The sequence below is a fragment of the Ailuropoda melanoleuca genome, chromosome 2 (assembly GCF_002007445.2).
Source record: "Ailuropoda melanoleuca isolate Jingjing chromosome 2, ASM200744v2, whole genome shotgun sequence".
Lineage (NCBI taxonomy): Eukaryota > Metazoa > Chordata > Mammalia > Carnivora > Ursidae > Ailuropoda > Ailuropoda melanoleuca.
This window is the reverse complement of record NC_048219.1, coordinates 31163672-31185153: the sequence shown is the minus strand read 5'-3', so window position 1 is coordinate 31185153 and position 21482 is coordinate 31163672. Positions and strand designations below refer to the sequence as shown.

At 40.6% G+C, this 21482-nt stretch overlaps 1 protein-coding gene across 1 annotated transcript in view; it reads left to right on the top strand.

Annotated features, from left to right (window-relative positions):
• The window catches only part of FYB2 (FYN binding protein 2), a 123719-nt gene extending 108404 nt beyond the window's left edge, over positions 1–15315 (top strand). Inside the window, exons 16-20 of the mRNA XM_034653257.1 lie at positions 9271–9357; positions 11767–11848; positions 14642–14798; positions 14903–14936; positions 15187–15315. Of these exons, the coding sequence (XP_034509148.1) occupies positions 9271–9357; positions 11767–11848; positions 14642–14798; positions 14903–14936; positions 15187–15208 (382 nt within the window). The 3' untranslated portion in view covers positions 15209–15315. The remainder of the gene's footprint in view (positions 1–9270; positions 9358–11766; positions 11849–14641; positions 14799–14902; positions 14937–15186) is intronic.
• Positions 15316–21482: the final 6167 nt, after the last annotated feature.

Here is a 21482-nt window from a genome sequence, read left to right as displayed (position 1 = left end):
GTTTCCTTGGCTGTGCAGAAGCTTTTTATCCTGATAAAGTCCCACAAGTTCATTTTATCTTTTGTTTCTCTTGCCTTTGGAGATGTGTCGTGAAAAAAGCTGCTGTGGCTGATGTCGTAGAGGTTGCTGCCTATGTTCTCCTCTAGGATTTTGATGGATTTCTGTCTCACATCGAGGTCTTTCATCCATTTGGAGTTTATCTTTGTGTATGGTGTGAGAGAGTGGTCAAGTTTCATTCTTTTGCATGTAGCTGTCCAATTTTCCCAGCACCATTTATTGAAGAGACTGTCTTTTTTCCACCGGATGTTTTTTCCTGCTTTATCAAAGATTAGTTGCCCAAAGAGCCGAGGGTCCATTTCTGGGTTCTCTATTCTGTTCCATTGGTCGATGTGTCTGTTTTTGTGCCAGTACCATGCTGTCTTTGTGATCACAGCTTTGTAGTACAGCTCGAAATCCGGCATTGTGATGCCCCCAGCTTTGTTTTTCCTTTTCAACAGTTCCTTGGAGATTCGGGGCCTTTTCTGGTTCCATACAAATTTAAGGACTATTTGTTCCAGTTCTTTGAAAAATGTCCTCGGTATTTTGATCGGGATAGCATTGAAAGTGTAGATTGCTCTGGGTAGTATGGACATTTTAACTATGTTAATTCTTCCAATCCATGAGCATGGAATATTTTTCCATCTTTTTATGTCTTCCTCAATATCTTTCAAAAGTGATCTATAGTTTCTAGCATATAGGTCCTTTACGTCTCTGGTTAAGTTAATTCCAAGGTAACGCATGGTTTTTGGTGTTATTGTAAATGGGATGGATTCCCTAATTTCTCTTTCTTCAGTCTCGTTATTCGTGTATAGAAATGCAACTGATTTCTGGGCATTGATTTTGTATCCTGCCACCTTACTGAATTGTTCTATAACTTCTAATAGTTTGGGAGTGGATTCCTTTGGGTTTTCCATATAGAGTATCATGTCATCTGCAAAGAGAGACAGTTTGACTTCTTCTTTGCCGATTTGGATACCTTTGATCCCTTTTTGTCTTCTGATTGCTGTTGCAAGGACTTCTAGTACTATGTTGAATAATAGTGGCGAGAGTGGGCATCCTTGTCGTGTTCCTGATCTTAAGGGAAAGGCTTCCAGCTTTTCCCCATTGAGAATAATGCTTGCAGTAGGCTTTTCATAGATGGCTTTTATGAGATTGAGAAATGTACCCTCTATTCCTACACTCTGAAGGGTTTTAATCAGGAAAGGATGCTGTATTTTGTCAAATGCTTTTTCTGCATCAATTGAGAGGATCATATGGTTCTTGAGTCTTTTCTTGTTGATATGATGTATCACATTGATTGATTTGCGAGTGTTGAACCATGCTTGCATCCCAGGTATGAATCCCACTTGGTCATGATGGATAATCCTTTTAATGTACTGTTGGATTCTATTAGCAAGGATCTTGTTGAGGATTTTGGCATCCATATTCATTAGAGAAATCGGTCTGTAATTCTCCTTTTTGAGGGGGTCTTTGCCTGGTTTGGGGATCAAGGTAATATTAGCCTCATAGAATGAGTTTGGTAGCTTTCCTTCTGTTTCTATTTTTTGAAATAGCTTTAGGAGAATAGGTATTATTTCTTCTTTGAATGTTTGGTAGAATTCCCCAGGAAAACCGTCTGGGCCTGGAGTTTTATTATTTGGAAGGTTGTTTATCACTGACTCAATTTCTTCATAGTTAATTGGCCTATTTAAGAAATCTATTTCTTCCTGTTTCAGTCTTGGTAGTTTATAGGTTTCCAGGAAGGCCTCCATCTCTTCCAGATTGTTTAGTTTTTTGGCATATAGCTGTTGATAAAAGTTTCTAATAATCCTTGCAATTTCAATGGTGCTGGTCGTGACCTCTCCCTTTTCAGTCATAATTTTAATAATCTCAGTCCTTTCTCTTTGTTTTTGGACAAGTTTTGCCAGTGGTCTATCAATTTTATGGATTCTCTCAAAGAACCAGCTTCTAGTCCTGTTGATCTGCTCTACTGTGGTTCTGGTCTCTAATTCATTGATTTCTGCTCTAATCTTGGTCAACTCCTTCCTTGTCAGTGGGTTAGGCCTGTCCCTCTGTTGCTGTTCCAGTTTCTTGAGGTGAGAATATAGAAACTGCATTTTAGATTTTTCTATTCTTTTGAGTGAGGCTTGGATGGCTATGTATTTCCCCCTTAGGACTGCCTTTGCAGTATCCCATAGGTTTTGGACCGTTGTGTATTCATTCTCGTTGGTCTCCATAAATTGTTTAATTTGTTTTTTGATTTCCTGGTTTATCGAGTCATTCTTGAGCAGGATGGTTCTTAGCCTCCAAGTGTTTGAGTTTCTTCCAGGTTTTTCCTTGTGGTTGAGTTCCAATTTCAGAGCGTTGTGGTCTGAGAATATGCAGGGGATAATTTCAATCTTTTGGTATTGGCTGAGACCTGTTTTGTGTCCCAGAGCATGATCTATTCTTGAGAATGTTCCATGGGCATTTGAATAGAATGAGTATTCTTTGGTTCTGGGGTGTAGTGTTCTATATATATCTATGAGGTCCAACTCGTCGAGTATGGCATTCAAAGCCTTTGATTCTTTGCTTAGTTTTTGCCAGGGTGTTCTGTCTATTTCTGATAGTGGGGTGTTGAGGTCCCCTACTATTACTGTGTTCTTATCTATATGTCTCTTTATTTTGGTTAAGAGTTGGCTTGTGTATCTTGCTGCTCCCCTGTTGGGGGCATATATATTAATAATTGTCATATCCACTTGTTGAATACTTCCTTTAAGAATAATATAGTGCCCTTCTGTATCTCTCTCTATGGCCTCTAGTTTAAAATCCAGTCTATCTGATATGAGAATTGCTACTCCAGCTTTCTTTTGAGGTCCATTTGCGTGGAAGATGGTACTCCATCCCCTTACTCTAAGTCTGAATGCATCTTTGGGTTCAAAATGAGTCTCTTGTAGACAGCAAATGGATGGGTCATGTCTTTTTATCCAATCTGCAACCCTGTGGCGTTTTATGGGAGAGTTTAAGCCATTTAGATTGATAGAGATTATTGACAGATATGATTTTAATGATGCCATTTCTCTTTAAAGTCTTTGTATCGGTTGTGACTTGCTGCTCTGTATCACTCTTGGGGCCTTTTTACCTTTATAGAGCCCCCCTTAATATCTCCTGTAGGGCTGGTTTCGTGGTTACGAAATTGGTTAATGATTGGCGATTTTGGAACGTCTTTATTTCTCCATCAATTCTGAATGACAGCTTTGCTGGATAAAGGATCCTTGGCTGCATGTTTTTCTCTGAAAGAGCTTTAAAAATGCCCCCCCAAGCCTTTCTCTCATTCCAGGTCTCTGTAGACAGGTCTGACGTAATCCTGATACCTTTGCCTTGGTACGTGAGAAATTTCTTTGCCCTGGCCGCTTTCAATACTGTATCCTTGGATCTAATATTTGCGAATTGCACTATGACATGCCGTGGCGTAGGTTTGTCCTGGTTGAGCTTGGATGGGGTCCTCTCTGCCTCTTGGACACGAATGCTTGTTTCCCTTGCTAGATTAGGGAAGTTTTCAGCTACAATTTGTTCAAATATCTCTTCTAGACCTCTGTTTTTCTCCACCCCTTCAGGGATGCCGATGATTCTGACATTGGATCGTTTCATAGAGTCAGTAATCTCCCGTAATCTACATTCGTGGGCGTGGATTTTTTTAAGACCAGCTTCTATTTTCGTTTTTTCTTCTACTAACCCATCCTCCAATTCGCTAACGCGTTCCTCTGCCTCGGTGACCCTGGCCGTCAGAGCCTCTAGTTTTGACTGCATTTGGCTCATAGAATTTTTAATTTCTGCCAGATTCGCTCTCATTTCCGCCCTTAGAGATTCTATATTCTCATTAACATTTTCGTTAATACTTTTTTCAAGTCTACACATCATCTTGACCATTGTTACTCTGAATTCCATTTCTGATAATTTGGTTACATCCATATCCATTAGTTCTGTGGCAGAGGCCACAGACTCATTGTCTTTTCTTTGCTGGGGAGGGTTTCTCATTCTCGTCATTCTGATGAGGAGAGGTTGCGAGGTTGTCCAGAGCCCAAATTATTGGCCGGGACCCAGGCCGTGCACCCTTGTTTTATAGGGATCTTAGGGATGCGGGCTTCTTGATTTTTCAGCCTGCCTTCTCGGGGAGGGTCCTGCCGCGCCGATACTCAGGCAACCCTGTTTGGGTAGAGTCTCCGTGTCCCCTGCGAGGGGGGATGGGGATGGGCCCAGAGCCCAAATTATTGGCCGGGACCCAGGCCGTGCACCCTTGTTTTATAGGGATCTTAGGGATGCGGGCTTCTTGATTTTTCAGCCTGCCTTCTCGGGGATGTCTCAGAACAGAGGGATCGCGGACCGTTCTCCACTGATGTTCTGGCCACTTTAACTCTGTTTCTGTTGGTGCTGCTCATTCCTGCAGCGTCCTGGGATGTGCTCCCCACAGCCGGTGTCCCAGCCCTCACTTCCAGGGCTGGCGCGTCTCTGTCCTTTGTGTTTCTAACACCACCTGTCGCCAGCCGCCCCCGTGTGCTCCGGAGCTCCGTCTCAGTGTGGTTCGCGTGCACTCCGGAGCTCTGGTTTTCAGACTGGTCATGTGCATTCCCAGGCTCACGGTCTCAGTCTGCTGTCTCGCGGGTGCCGGTCCGCGACTCCGCCCGCTCCCCCGTGCAGGTGGCTTCCGCTTCCCGGCGCCCTAACGCAGCGGCTCCCTCCCCCTTCCGTTTATCTTCCGATATCTGTGCGTGGTTTCATGGTTCCCCGCTTCGTACCTCAATACTCAGCGCTGGAGATGTTCATTTGTAGAGATCCAGATGTATCTTCCTGCGTCTCAGGCTGATTCCATGGTTGTTCAGGATGGTCTAGTACCTATCCAGGTCGACTCGGACCAGCTGAGAAAGGGGACCCCTACTCCTCTGCCATCTTAACTCCTCCCCCTCGTGTATCTTTTGATTTCCTCTTTGATTTCTTGGTTGATCCATTCGTTGTTTGTTGTTTAGTAGCATGTTATTTAACCTCCATATATTTGTGTTCTTTCTTGATTTGTTTCTTGTAGTTGATTTCTAGTTTCATAGTGTCATGATCAGAAAAGATGCATGGTATGACTTCAATATTTTTGAATTTATTGAGACTTGTTTTGTAACCTAACATGTGACCTATTCCAGAGAATGTTCCATGTGCACTTGAAAAGAATTACATTCTGCTGTTTTAGGATGGACTATTCTGATGTATCTGTTAGATCCATCTGATCCAATGTATCAAAGCCTCAGTGTCCTTTTTGATTCTATTTAGATGATCTGTCCATTGATGTAAGTGGGGTGTAAGTCCCCTACTATTGTATTACTATCAATTACTTCCTTTATGTTTGTTATTAGTTTTTCATGTATGGGTGCTCCCACGTTGGATGTATAAATATTTACAATCATTATATCTTCTTGTTGGATCATTCCCTTTATGAGTATATAGTGTCCTTGTCTCTTGTTACAGTCTTTGTTTTAAAGTCCATTTTGTCTGATATAAGTATTGCTACGCTGCTTTCTTTTCACTTCCATTTGCATGATAATTGCTTTTCAATCCCTTCATGATCGTTCTGCAGGCGTCTTTAGGTTTACGGTGAGTCTCTTGTTGGCAGCATATAGATAGGTCTTGCTTTTTTATCCATTCTGTCACCCTATGTCTTTTGACTGGAGTGTTTAGTCCATTTACATTCAAAGTAATTTTTGATAGGTATGTATTTATTACCATTTTGTTACTTGTTTTATGGTTATTTTTGTAGTTTTTCTCTGTTCTTGCTCTCTTCTCTCAGTTTGCTGGCTTTATTTAGTGATATACTTAGATTCCTTTCTCTTTTTTCTTTTTTTTTTTTAAAGATTTATTTATTTATTTATTCAACAGAGATAGAGACAGCCAGCAAGAGAGGGAACACAAGCAGGTGGAGTGGGAGAGGAAGAAGCAGGCTCATAGCAGAGGAGCCTGATGTGGGGCTCGATCCCACAACGCCAGGATCATGCCCTGAGCCAAAGGCAGACGCTTAATCGCCGTGCCACCCAGGCGCCCCACCTTTATCTTTTTTCTTTGTATATCTATTACTGGTTTTTTATTTAAGGTTACCATTGGGTTTATATATACCATTTTCTGCATAAAGCTGTCTAAGTTGATGGTTGCTTAAGTTTGAATCCATTCTTTATTCCCCTCCTTCCCACATTTTAGGTATATGGTGTCATATCTTACATCCTCTTATTTTGTGAATTCCTTGACTGATTTTTATATATATAGTTATTTTTACTGCTTTTCTGTTCCTATTTTTCTTACTCCTACTTATGGTCTTTTCTTTCCACACAAAGAATCCCCTTTAATCTTTCTTATAAAATTGGTTTCATGGTCCTGAATTCCTTTAACTTTTATTTGTCTGGGACTCTCTATCTCTCCTTCTATTCTGAATGATATCCTTGCTGGATAGAGTATTCTTGGTGGCAGGGTTTTGGTTTTTTTGGGTTTTTTTCTTTCAGCACTTTGAATATACCATCTCACTCCCTTCTGACCTATAAAATTTCTGCTGAAAATCAGCTAATAGCCTTACAGAGTTTCCCTTATATGTAATTTTTTTTCCTCTTGCTACTTTTACAATTCTCTCATCACTACTTTTAGCCATTTTAATCGCTATATGTCTTGGTGTGGACCTCCTCAGGGTGATTTTGTTGGGAACTTGCTGTACCTCTGGCTCTAAATGTGTTTCCTTCCCCAGATTCCAGACGTTTTCAGTTATTATTTCTTCAAATAAATTTTGGGCCCCGTTTTCTTTCTCTTCTCCTTCTGGGAGCCCTATAAAATGAATGTTAATGTACCTGATAGTGTCACTGAATTCCCTAAGTCTCTTCTTTTCTTTTTTTTTTTTTTTTTTTTTTTTTTTTTTTTTTTTTTTTTTTTAACTCTCTCCTGTTCAGCTTGATTGCTTCTCATTACTTTGTCCTCCAGGTCTCTGATCAGTTATTCTGCTTCCTTTAGTTTACCCTTTGTTCTATCTAGTGTGTTTTTAAAAATATTTTATTTATTTGAGAGAGAGCACACGAGCCAAGATAGCGGCAGAGACAGAATTGCAAGTAGACTCCATGCTGAGCATGAAGCCTGATGTGGGGCTTGATCTCACAACCCATGAGATCATGACCTAAGCCAAAACCAAGAGTCAGACACTTAACTGACTGAGCCACCCAGGTGCCCCTCCATCTAGTGTATTTTTAATTTTAGTTATTAAAATCATCATCTCTGATTTTTTGTTTTCTGTCTCTTTGTGAAGGGTCTCACTGAGGTCTTCCACTCTTTTCTCAAGTCCAGTATCATTATGACAATTACTTTAAATTTCCTAACTTGCATTTACTTATCCCTGTTTCGGTTAGGTCTGTTGCTGTGATTTTTGCCTGTTCTTTCATTTTGGACAATTCCTCTGTCTCCTATGTTGTCTAACTCTTCGTGTTTTTATGTGTTACAAAAGTCACCTCCATCTCCTGTTTTTGAAAGTAGTGGCTTTATGAAGAAGTCCTATAGTGTCCTGCACTGTAGTGTCTCCTGTTCGCCAGAACTTGGTGCTTCTGGGCTGTCTCCTATGTGTGTTGTGTGTGTCTTGCTGTTGTGGCTGAGCCGCATTTGCCTTCAGTCCAGTCATCTGCAATGGCTCTCTACCTGTTGTAGGCAGGGTTTGGCCCCTGTGTTACTAGTTGGCCAGTCTGGAACTGGCCTTGAGTTTGAGATGACTCAGACCAGGTGTTTGCCAGAGATGCAGTAGCACTGAACTGTAAGGCAGTTTCCCTGTGTTGTCCCCTAAGCAGCTTTTGTTGGTGGGCAGGGCCTGCAGTCAGACCAGATGTCTGCCCCCAGGCCACCACCCGAGCCACAGTCTGACCCATGTGTAATTATCTTTCCCTCTCCTGGAACAGGAATCACTTTGCGGTCGTGCTGCCCCCTACTGGGGCTGCTTGAACACTGCCAGGCTCCAGCCAAGTGCATATTGGAGGGGCAGGTTCACAGAAGACAAGGGTGGGTGCACTGCCAGCAAGGCCTTTCCACCATGAGCCGTGGGAGGGGGCCTGCAACCTCCAGACTGAGGTAGGCAAGGTTGGAGGGGGCAGATCCACAGAAGTGCATGGGGGCAGGTGAGTGGTGTTAGCAAGCTAGGTGGAGAGTGTTCACAGCACTGGTTCCCATAGGTGTCAAGGCTGGGAAGCAGGGGAGGAAATGGTGCCCTCCTGCTCCTTTGTTTCCAGAGAAGATCCCTGTCCCTCCAGTGCCTATTCTAATGTTAATAAATAACGCTCCCTCCCGCATGCCCCCGGTGTTTTTCAAACTGCTGGCTGTATCTCCTTGGAGCTGTTTGTTGTGCTTTCTCTTTAAGGGCAAGAACTCAGCTTCCTCTAGTCCTTTTGGTTCTCCCAGACTTGAGCCTGCTCGTTTTTTAAAGTTCCAGGTGTTAAGCCCCACTGATTGTAAGAACTCATGAAATTTGGCCCCTCTGGTTTTCAAAGCCAAATACTGGAGGTGGGGGGGGTCATCTTCCCTATGCCTGGGGTGTCTGTTTTCTTTTCTCCATGCCCACAGCATCCCTCCCTCCCATGTATAGTCCTAAGGGTCTGTTTAGCTCCCTACAGTGACTCTGCCCTTCCTACCCTCTTCAGTATGGCTTCTCTACATTTAGCTATGAAGTCTGTTCTGCCAGTCTTCAGATCATGTTCTGGGTTATTTACACTGATGTGCATGTTATCTAGTTGTATCCATGGGGCAAGGCAAGCTTAGGGTCTTCCTACTTTGCCATCTTCCCCAACTCCTCCCTGCATCCTTTTCTACTAGTACTAAACACTAGATTTATCTTGTCTCAAGGTAATGGTTAATATTATTCATATTTTAGAGACAAAGAAACTGAGGCTCAGGAAGGGAAATGCAATTAAAAACAGGTTGCTCTCTTGCTTCCGGTTTCAAATTTGGACCACCACACATCAGGGGTCAGCAAACGGTGGGCCGAAACAGCTGACCGCTTGGTTTTGTAAATACAGTCACAACAGCAGAATTTAGTAGTTACCACAAAGATGGTATGGCTTGCAAAGCCTAAGCTATTTATAATCTGGTCTTGACGTAGATTATCCAAATATACTTCTAGATGATGTTTTAACCTTTTTGTAAACTTAATTGTCCAGAAAGTACTGATGTTTCCATAAAAGTTTTAGCTCATTATTTACTTGCTCAAATTATTTTGTTCCTCAGAGATGGAGACCAACTAAAAACTTGGAAGCCCAAGTTTTTGATGGCAAAAGAAAAAAAAGAGAGAAAAGGTACTAAAGAATCAGAAAGGTAGGTGCACAAGTACACTTAAATTACAGCTTACCTGCTGAAATTTATACCTCTTAGAGCTGTGTGACTTTAGGCAAGTCATTACATTTGATTATCAGGTTCCTCATCTATAAAATGAGAATAATAGCACCTACATCACTGTACAGTTGAGAGGATTAAAGGAGAAAAGGCATATGAAAATGTAAAGTGCCACACACATTTCTCTTGTCATCATCCAGACTTTGGTGGATAGGGAGTAAGGAAAGATTTCAAGGCAACCATTATCAAATGATGAAAAAACTCTGTCTTCTTCTGTAAGAACTTTTCCCCTATAGATGGAGCTTAAATAATACACCAATTAGAACTTAAATTTGGAGAAACTATGATCACATAACAAGACTAATTTCCCTAAAACACATTTCTAGTTGTGACTACATTAGTGTTAGAATTAAAAAACACTGCTTTATCAACTCATGATCGAACCTTCATTCTTGTGATTCAAGTTCCCAGCTGGCTGTCGGGGGAGGTGATATTTTTACTGTCTCAGATGGTTATTACGTGATCTGTGCTCTGGAGGACAGGGCACAGGATCTGAGGTACTTTTAACGGTCGTCTTGGGGAAATCCTTGTCTAAATAACCATTGAGCTGGGAACACTGTGTGGTCTGTCTTCTCTGGGGAACTTGTCTAGAAAAGTCCTAAAGGGAACCCCAAAAGAAAGCAGACATCTGTCTATACCACATTTAAACACAGAGGATGACACAGGATGGCCCTTTCCATAACCTTATTTTCTTTGGGCTTAGACTTGATGGAACTTGCTTTCCCCAAGTTCAAAAGATGTATTCACAGACTAGAAAAGCATCTCTCCACCACAAACCTCATACTTTACATAGCATAGCAAAGCAGAATTTCAAGAGAGAAAATATTAGTGAAATTTTTGACACTCCTCCACAAAAAATGTTTAGTATTTTAATTTACATGTAAGTCTTTCAGGAAACAATTTTCTGGTGCTTTTTTTCCTACAACAAACTGATATTATAGTTTACTTTCACTTTCAACTGAGTAAATTTTAAAATATGGTATATTTTAAAATGTGATATTGGGGCTATCGTATTCCTGTAGATTGATGTATTAATTTCTAGTGCTTTTTGTTCCTTTTTCAGTGGTTTCTATCATAACTTGTTCCACCAATAAAAAATCCATTCTACATTAGTTCAACCCTTTTATAATCCCTTTATGAACCAAAGATGATGACAGATTTTCAGAGAAGTCAGGGAAGGATATTCCAGGTATAAAGGCATAGAAATGATAGCCCACTTTCTAAGATGTTCTAACACATAGATGTGTGTGTGCACTTGTGAAGCAGGAAAGGTAGATTGGGGCTTATAAAATGCCCTGTGTACCACGCTAAGGAATTTTACTTTATCTTATGGGCACTAGAGACAAAGGTTTTAAGCAAAAGCATGACATCAATTACATTTTAGAAAAAAGACTCTGGAGGCAGGTATGCAGATGGATTTGAGGAAGGAGAGGCAAGAGAAGACGTTATCTCAGGTAGGAAGTGAAAGGTGGCAGTGCCTACAATCTTGGGACAGAATGAAAAAGATGTAGGAGACACATCTGAATAAAACTAATAGGACTTGTTTCCTTCTGTCAATATGTTAAACTGCTAAAACGCAGCGCCAAGCCCCATGTGAAGAGCAGGAGGGAGGCAAAGGGAGGATTGAGTGTAATCAGCCTCTCCAATTGTATGTGCTGACAATTTTGCACTGATTTTGTGGTATCTTACTTTATTTTCTTAATTTGATTCTTCTCCAGAACCATTCAGCAAACAGAACAGTTCTCTGAAGCATAAAGATTTATGATTTTTTTAAACAAGCTAATTATATTTTGAACCCTCAGAGAAGTTTCTTGTTTAACTTAAATTGCTTAACCAATTTGGTTTTATTCCAAATTATCTTGGTATCAAAAAACCCCCACAGCCTTTCCATTTTTCTTTAAAGATTTTATTTATTTGAGAGAGAAAGAGAGAGAGAGAGAAAACACGAGCAGGGGGTGGAAGGGTAGAGAGACTCCTCACTGCACAGGGAACTGGATGTGGGGCGTGATCATGACCTGAGCTGAAGGCAGACGCTTAACTGACTGAGCCACCCAGGCGCCCCCACAACCTTTTTACTTATAGGAAAAAGCAATTGGTATTACTTACCCTGTTCAGTTGTTCTGACACTCTGCTCTACTGGAAATATGTGTGTATGTATATAATTATATATATATATATATATATATGTATGATTTTATGTAAAAGTATATACATATGAAATTATACCTGAGTTTATCCTGAAGTATCATGAGTTTATAGATTTGGGAACTTAGAGTTTTATTATGGTACATTTAACCCAACCTGCATATTTTTTGCCACTTTATCTCCTAGAAATTTCTTCAGAACCAAGAAGCAAAACTTAGAAAAGATGAGAATGGAAAAAGAAGAAAAACGTTTTAGAGAACAATTTGAGGTATGTTCTCCTCGGAAGGTAAAAGTTAGACAGAAATTCCTAGCTTTTACTATTACTAAAGGTCCTACAAGAGTGTTGTACCTTGCCTCTGGGATAGATAGGATCCATGACTCAACAGCCAATACAGTTTTTTCCTGATGCATTTCTATATTATCGTGCCTTTACACCTGCTCTCCCCTCTGCCTGGAAGAACTCCTAAGTTACTCTTAAAGCTCTGTTCAAATGTTACCCACTCTTCCTGGGAAAGTTACTCAGCACATTTTATCTATCTGTTATACACACGTCTGTTCTCACACTGGTCTGTTATGACACAGCCTGTGTATGTGTGTGTATTCTGAGCTAAACCTAGGTCCTCTCTGAGTAGAGATTTTGTCTCATTCAAGTTTGCTCCCTACCTCCCAACATATATCTGGACACATAGTGTTCAGTAAGTGAATGCATGATGAGAATAACAAATGAATAAACAACAAATGAGTGAATGAAGTTCCTTGACTTCTTCTGTCATTACGAAACCATGGTTCAAACATTCCAAGGTTCAAACAGTCCTTCCTCATAATTTTATATACTGTCAGTCACCATGAGAATTTATTAAGAAACATACTGAATAGCTCCCAGGTCCCAGATGCTGGTTTGAGAGACAATGTGGGCATCCTGCTCACAAAATTTCTCCAAGTCACTACTATTCCCTATTACGAAATGGATAAAAGCTCTTCATGTCGTACTTCTCCTTGTCTTTCCTGCCATTCTTCACCTTGCACTTCAGGCTTTGGCAGCAAACCACTCAGTTCTGTCCCGCTACTCCCTTCCTCTAGGCACTTACTTGGTCTGCTCCAACTATCTGGTGATACTCCTGCTACTTTTCCCCATCTGACTGACTAGCTTTCGTTCATTTATCCACATCCAGTCAAGGCATCTCCTCTCCTCCAGGAATACTGACCCACACTTGCTCGTTAAGGAAATTACTCTTCCTCTACAGCTAAGCTTATCACGAGCATGAACAGTACAGCAATTACGTGTTCGCCAATGAAACTATGAGCTCTTGGAGGACAGGGTTATCTTTAGATCCATGTGTACAGCAGAATAAAATTACCTTTGTAAATGTCCAAAAATGTTTTTGGAATGAACTAAAAATATACACAAATCCCTCATCTTCATTAGGGTTATTATATCTAGAAACCATGATATGAAATTATTTACTGCAACTGTGATGTTGTTAGTTTAACTAAAAAACAACAGTGTAACAATTACTTGATGAAATGACCCTACATTCCATTTAGTGCTTTTCGCACTTTGTGACTATCACATAGCTCTTTTGTATGATTCCATTCTTCCTGCCTGTGGTGCATTTTCCTTATATATCGTTAGAAAAACTATGCTGTATCAGTCATTTTTATTCAGCTCAAATCACAAGATTAGTGCCTCATTTGTGCTAGGCAGTAAGAGTACAAGGTTGAATAAAACTGTCTTCCATTTTCATTTTAAGATAATATGTTTATTAAATGCTGTAATAGGAGTATATACAAAGTGTAGTTAAACAGAAAATTATACATTACAGTTGTGAAAGTCTTCATGAGAAGTGGTTAAGAGAAAAAGCTATTTCAAGTGGAAGAAAACACATGAGCATTGGCCTAGAAATAGAAAAGGTACCTGATAAATTCCGGATCATCATATAGCTTGATGGGGCTTCATTAATGGGGCAGAAATGGGAGCATGGGAAATGACAGTATGCCAGGGAACCCGAATGTCAAGCTGAGAAATCTGGATCTTACCATGAAAGCAGTGAAGAATCTTTAGAATTTGAAAAAAGGAAAATGGCCTGATTAGATTTTCATTTTAAGAAATCACTGTATTCATAATGAACAATGGCCTGGAAAATGATAAGAAATCAGTAAGGAAGTTATTACTTTGTTAGGCAAAAGAAAAATCTATCTTGTGGATCAGATCCCATTTGGTATAGAGTGATATACTTTATCATTCAAATCCAGCACACTTCTGAGAGTTGAAGAAGGCATACCTAATCCTGACTACGTGTAGAGATACCAGATACAAGCAGATTGTCCTGAGCAGAGGGAGATGTCTGGCCACCCTAATTGGGTTAAGCAGACATCTGTAAATATAAGCTTTGTATTCTGGAACTACTTTTTCTGAGTCAACAGCTATCAATACATTAGAAGGTGGTATATCAAAAAAAAAAAAAGTTATATACCTATAGATGTATAGGCTGGCTAGTTTATCACACACAAAAAACCTCCCTTAAGGTCGTAATTTTAATTTCTCATCAGTTTTTCCACAAATGCCTGTCTTTGACACCAGAAGGGGAGTGGGAATTGCCCCCCATATCTACTACTTTATATATAAGCCCACCAGAGAGGAGGGGTAGAAAGAGTGCCATCTAGAAATGCTAGGTATATAAGAACATTATAAACTCTAAAGCACTACACACAAAGAGGTTTTTTCTTTCCTTCTTAAACTTCTCCATTCCTGAGTTTGATGGCAACTTTATTACTGAAACAGTTAATAAACCATCCATGGAATTTAATTTATAGCCATGTTATAGATATCTCATCTGCTGGAATTCATTCTACTACAATTAGATAAGAGGTGTGAAAACACTTTGAAAATATGACTGTACCAAATTAAATATAAGATTGTGGCATTTTGCTACTATTTTCCTAGTACTTTAGATGTTATTTAACATTTAGCATCTTGAGTTTGAGGTTATTATATTATGTCCTCCATTAATTTAGTTAGAATAAAAACTATACATATAGTCTGATTAGTAATTTCTTTCAGTATGACAAAGAGATTACCATCATCAACACAGCAGTGGCATGTTCCAGTAATTCAAGAAATGGAATATTCGATTTGCCAATAACCCCTGGAGAAGAACTGCAAGTCATTGATACCACTGAAGAAAATCTGGTGATTTGTCGCAATTCCAAAGGCAAATGTAAGTTACTGGCTCATAAAATTTCAGTCACTGTTAAAAAAAAAAAAAAAAACCTCAAAGCAGTCTCTCTATAACTTTCGTAATACTGATTTTTGTGTCTACAGATGGATATGTACTAATTGAACACCTAGATTTCAAGTAAGTGGTTTTATACTACAAATTTTGAATTCTAAATAATATACTGCTGTGTATGTTAGTCTCAAAGGAAGACTACTGAATTTATTAAAATTCAGGAAGTTTTAAGGATTACTTTGGAAGAGACTTTATTCTCGTGTCTCCTGAGTATATTATCAGACTTCTCTACAGTGTAACAATCAAACTGGGNATATTATCAGACAAGAAATCTGCACTCACTACTCTGCTGGCCTCTACTTTTCTGTTTTCTCAGGCATCAAGGCTGGTCACCTTAGGAAGATCAAGCTCCAATAGCAGGGGCTGCATTAGTAAGGACTAGTCTGAGACCTCAGTCCTGCCTCACCTCAGGTTCAGTTCGCATGTCAAGTGATGGTGGGATCTGTGGAAATGGAGAAGAGAAAAACAAATCCTCCACATTTAGATGTTGGTTTTACTCCTTAATGGTTATCTTTCAATGTCTATATTGTATCTGTTTCACTGCTGGCTCAAGAGAGTGTGAAACAGTGTGTGTTAGCATTCGAGCATTTATTTAATGAGCCGTAGCCAAAGTTGGAAATCACGCCTTATGGCACCTAGGCAGTTGTGCAGATGGTTAGTTTGCTTCTAATATTAGTACACGACTGTTTATAATTTCTAGAAGATGTCGTGCATTTAAATTGGGTGTAATTTACTTCCGAAAAGTAAATAGTGTAACCAGGATCTTTTAATACTCAGATTTAAGGTGTAATCTTAAAATGTAATTATGGCTCAGTCTATAAGCGTCCTGCTCCTTTATCAAAAAGACAAATGCTGTTCAATATTGGCTTCTTTTGGGAATAGGATGCTGAAAAGTAATGTATTCCTAAAGGAAGAGCCTAAATATATTTAACACAATTTAAATATACATATGCTGTAGGGTTAAAACATCCTGTTGTCCAAAGAAAAATAATTCTATGCCTGACCACCTATTCAAACAGAATTAAAAATAAAATGGAGCTGTAAAGAACATTCTATTTTTACATGCTGTGCACTATCCAGGAGATAAATTCTATATAGGCATACAGCTGTTTTAAAAAATGTTGGCATCCTCAACACTGAAAAACTGAACAATTTTGCTCCATTGTATTTTTTTTTAAGATTTATTTCTTTTAGACAGCATGAGTGGGAGAGGGAGAAATAATCTCTTAGCAGACTCCGTGCTCAGTGTGAAGCCTGACACAGGGATCTCACAATCTGAGCTGAAACCAAGAGTCAGATGCTTAACCAACGAGCAACCCAGGCACCACTTTGCTCCATTCTTTAGCCTTCAAGGATGTGATGGAATTTGTCCCATGACCTCATTCTTTATACTGTGCAACTACTTAATTCAGAGGTAGAGTTCAGTGATTCATCAGTTGCATATGACAGTGCTCACTACAACAGTGTGCCCTCCTTGCTGCCCATCACCTCATTCACTGCCCTTCCAGCAACCCTTAGTTTGTTTTCTATAGTTAAGAGTCTCTTATGGTTTGCTATGAGACTATTTTTGAAGCTTGTGGGTACTTTTGTCTTTTCATGTTCCAAAGGGTAGTCACCAATAAAAGCCAAGCATCAGAAGTATTCATGCATCAGCAGTATTCATAGAGGAAAGGGGAATAGAGCAGCAGATTAGGAGAACTCTAGGCTCACTTCATCCCACGAATACATCATCCTAAATACCCCAGAAATCTATCTGAAGATTGGCAGAACAAACTCCACAATTAAAAGTAAGAGGCCCCATCAAAGAAGGTACAAAGTGCAGAAATACAGCTTGGAAGAGAAACGGATTATGGGCAGCGTGGTGGGAAGGGAGCCACAGTTGTCTGTTGTCAAGAAGGGCAACAAGGCGGGGAGGGGGGCATGCAGGGAAGATGAATTCCCAGAGCAATTGGCTTGGAATGGAAGCGGGGCTAAATTCCAGCAGGGCTTAAGGCCTGGAGTGTTCCTTTTTCGTTTTGTTGTTGCTTTCAAGATTTTATTTGACAGAGAGGGAACACAAGCAGGAGTAGGAGAGGGAGAAGCAGACTTCCTGGTGAGCGGGGAGCCAGGACCCTGGGACCATGACTTAAACTGAAGGCTTAATGACTGAGCCATCCAGGCACCCCTAAAGCCTGGAGTTTTAAAGGTCAGTGTGCTTGGCTCTGAGACAGCATGGAGGACACTGGGGCTGCTCCTGGAGAAAAGACAAGACAGCCCAGGAACGTAGTGTGGAAACAGCAATCTGAAGAGTACCTGGGGCACACAGTAGGGAGGGTAGTTACTTAGCTCCAGGCATGTCCCAGAGAGACAGCATGCAGGGAGAGACCCCTCCAGAAACAAAGGAACTGACAGGAGCCATTTCCCTCCCCCAACCCTCAGCATAAGCACAAAGCCACCTGCAAGAACCAGCACAGCTTAATACTCACTACCTAACATGCTTACACAAGCACCACCTATCCAAGCTCCAGAAGAACTACTTTTCCTAGTCTGCTTGCCTCAGTAAGGTGGTGAAGACCAACCCAAACCCCTGGCAACACCCCATCTTCCAACCTGGGGGTTTTGAGACCTCAACTCCAGGGGCAACAGTGACAGGTCTCATTTCCAGTTAAAAACACCACATTCAGGCCAGGGCCACAGCCCCCAACAAAGAGAGCCTCTGCGGACAACTGGCCTGAACATAATGCAGCCAGAGCTTTGGAGACACTCATGGAAATGCCAGGCTCAGGGAACAGGGGATACTACACTGCAGAACACTATGAGTTATTACCCTCAAGAACAGGAGATGTAGCTGACTTTCCTAACACAGAAACAGGCATAGAAGCTTAGACCAAATGAGAAGACAGACAGAAGAATTTGTTCCAAATGAAAGAACAGGACAAGCAATGTCTGGAAATCTAAGCAAAAGAGACAGAAGTAACATGCCTGATGGAGAATTTAAAGCATCAATCATAAGGATACTACTCACAGGACTTAAGAAAAGAATGGAGGACATCAGTGAGACCCTAAATGCAGAGTTAAGAACATAGCAGAGACAAAGGACTCAATAAATGAGAAATATGATTGGTGGAATGACTTAGAAGACAGAGTAAGGGAAGGTAATCGAGCTGACTACAAGAAGAATTATACAAAATTAGAACAGACTCTGATTCCATCAAACATAACAACATTCATGTTTGTTATAGGAGTCACAAAAGAGAGAGAAAAGGGGGTAGAGAATTTGACGAAATAGCTGAAAACTTCCCTAACCTGGGGAAGGAAACAGCCACATCCAGGAGGCACACAGAACTGCAGCAAAAGACCGTTACAAGACAATGGAAACCCCCTAAGGCTATCAGTGGATTTTTCTGCAGAAACTTTGCAAGCCAGAGGAAAATGGCATGACATATTAAAGTGCTGAATTGTAAAAATCTGCAGCCAAGAATACTCTAACCAGCAAGGCTATCATTAAGAATAGAAGAAGAGAGCGTTTCCCAGATGAACAAAAACTAAAGGAGTTAATGACCACTAAATCAGCCCTGCAAGAAACCGTAAAGGGGACTCTTTGAGCAGAAAGACCAAAATAACAATATGAAGGTAGGAAACACAAAAGCAGTAAAAATGAGTATTTCTGTAAAAAACCAGTCAAGAAATTCACAAAATAAAAGGATGTAAAATAGGATACCTCATACCTAAAACATGGGGAGGAAAAGAGTAAAGAATGGGTTCAAACTTAAACAACCATCAACTTAATGCAGACTCCTATATGCAGATGTTACATTCAAACCTAATGGTTACCGCAAATCAAAAACCACTAATAAATATGCAAAGAATACCAAATATATCACTAAAGAAAACCAGCAAATTCTGAAAGACAAGGATCAGAGAAAAACATCAGAAACAACTGCAAAACAAGTAATAAAATGGCAATAAATACGTATCTATCAATTATTTTGAATGTAAGTGGACTAAACAATCAAAAGACATAGGATAAGAGAATGAATAAAAAAATAGGACCCATCTGTACGTTGCCTATAACAGACTCAGACCTAAAGACACCTGTAGATTCAAAGTGAAGGATGGAGAAATATCATGCAAATCGATGTCAAAAGAAAGCCAGGGTAGCAATGCTCGTATCAGACAAAATAGACTTTCAAAACAAAGATTGTAATAGGAGACAAAGAAGGACAATCCAACAAGAAGATACAATAATTGTAAATATTTATGCACCCACCATAGAATCACCCAAATACATAAAACAGTGAATAAGAAACATAAACTAATCAATACAATAATAGTAAGGGACTTTAACACCCCACTTACATCAATGGACAAATCAACAGAAAATCAAGAAAACAAGGGCTTTAAATGACATATTGGATCAGACGGATCTAACAGACACATTCAGAATATTCCATCCTAAACCAGCAGAATATACATTCTTTTCAAATGCACATGGACCATTCTCGAAAACAGATCACATATTAGGCACAATACAAACCTCAACAAATTAAAAAAGATCGAAGTCATACCATGCATCTTTCCTGAGTACAACAGCATGAAACTAGAAGTCAACCACAAGAAAAAATCTGGAAAAGACACAAATACATGCAAGTTAAATAACATGCTACTAAACAATGAATGGGTCAGCCAGGAAATAAAAAATAAAAACATATATGAAAACAAGTGGGATGACGGGCACCTGAGTGGCTCAGTTGGTTAAGCATCTTCCTATGGTTAGGTCATGATCTCCGGGTCCTGGATTTGAGCCCCGCATCAGGCTTCTGCTGAGTAGAAGCCTGCTTGTCCCTATGCCTCTGCCCTCCCCCTGCTTGTGCTCTTTCTCTCTCAAATAAATAAAATAAAATAAAACAAATGGGATGCAGCAAAAGTGGTTCTAAGAGGGAAGTCTATAGCAATCCAGGCCTGCCTCAAGAAGCATGACAAATCTCAAATAAATAACCTTATCTTACCCCTAAAGGAGCTAGAAAAAGAACAAAACATAAAACCAGAAGAAGGAGGGAAATAATAAAGATTAGAGCAGAAATAAATGATATAGGAACAAAAACAATAGGACAATGAAACCAGGAGCTGGTACTTTGATAGACCTCTAAGACGAGACTCATCAAGAAAAAAAGAGAAAGGACTCAAATGAGAGAGGAGAAATAATACTACCACAGAAATACAAACATTTATAAAAGAATATTAGGAAAAACTATATGCCAACAAATTGGATAACCTAGAAGAAATTGATACATTCCTAGAAATGTATAACCTACCAAAACTCAATCAGGAAGAAACAGAAAATTTGAACAGACCAACTACCAGCAAAGAAATAGAATCAATAATCAAAAAACTCCCAAAGTCCAGGATAAATGGCTTCACAGGTGAATTCTACCAAACATTTAAATAAGAGGGGGCAGGGGTTGGCTCAGTCAGTAGAGCATGCAACTCTTGATCACAAGGTCCTGAGTTTAAGCCCTACAATGGACATGGAACCTACTTAAAAAAAATTTTAAAAATTAGTTAATACCTATTCGTCTCAAACTATTTCAAAAAATAGAAGATGAAAAATGTCCACATTCATTTAGTTTTACCCTGAAACCAAAACCAGATAAAGATACTATAAAAAAAGAGAAATACATAGGCTGGTGATGGGTATTAAGGAGGGCACATATTGCATGGTGCACTGGGTGTTATATGCAAGTAATGAAACATGGAACTTCACATCAAAAACTAGGGATGTACTCTATGGTGACTAACATGATACAATAAAAAAATATTAGAAAAAAAAAATGGGCTGGGGAGTTAAGAGGGTGGAGGAGTAGGGGACCCCTTTTTCAGCTGATCCTGAGTTGAGCTGGATAGGTACCAGACCAGCAGGANCCTTTTTCAGCCGGTCCCCTGAGTTGAGCTGGATAGGTACCAGACCAGCAGGAATATCCACGGAATCAGCCTGAGACGCAGGAAGATACATCTGGATCTCTACAAATGAACATCTCCAGAGCTGAGTATCGAGGTACGAAGTGGGGAGCCGTGAATCAGCGCACAGATACTGGAAGATAAACAGAAGGGGGAGGGAGCTGCTGTGTCAGGGTGCCGGGAAGCAGTAGCCACCTGCACGGGGGAGCGGACGGACCGCAGACCCACACGCTTGAGACAGCAGACTGAGAACGGGAGCTNCCTTTTTCAGCCGGTCCCCTGAGTTGAGCTGGATAGGTACCAGACCAGCAGGAATATCCACGGAATCAGCCTGAGACGCAGGAAGATACATCTGGATCTCTACAAATGAACATCTCCAGCGCTGAGTATCGAGGTACGAAGCGGGGAGCCGTGAAACCGCGCACAGATATCGGAAGCTAAACAGAAGGGGGAGGGAGCCGCCGTGTCAGGGCGCCGGGAAGCGGTAGCCACCTGCAAGGGGGAGTGGACAGACCGCGGACCCGCACGCTTAGACAGCAGACTGAGAACGGGAGCTCCGGGAGCACGCGCGGGGCAGCTGGCGGCTGGCGGGCCACCTGCACGGGGGAGCAGGCAGACTCGCGGACGGCACCCGCAAGACAGCAGACTGAGAACGGGAGCTCCAGGAGCGCGCGC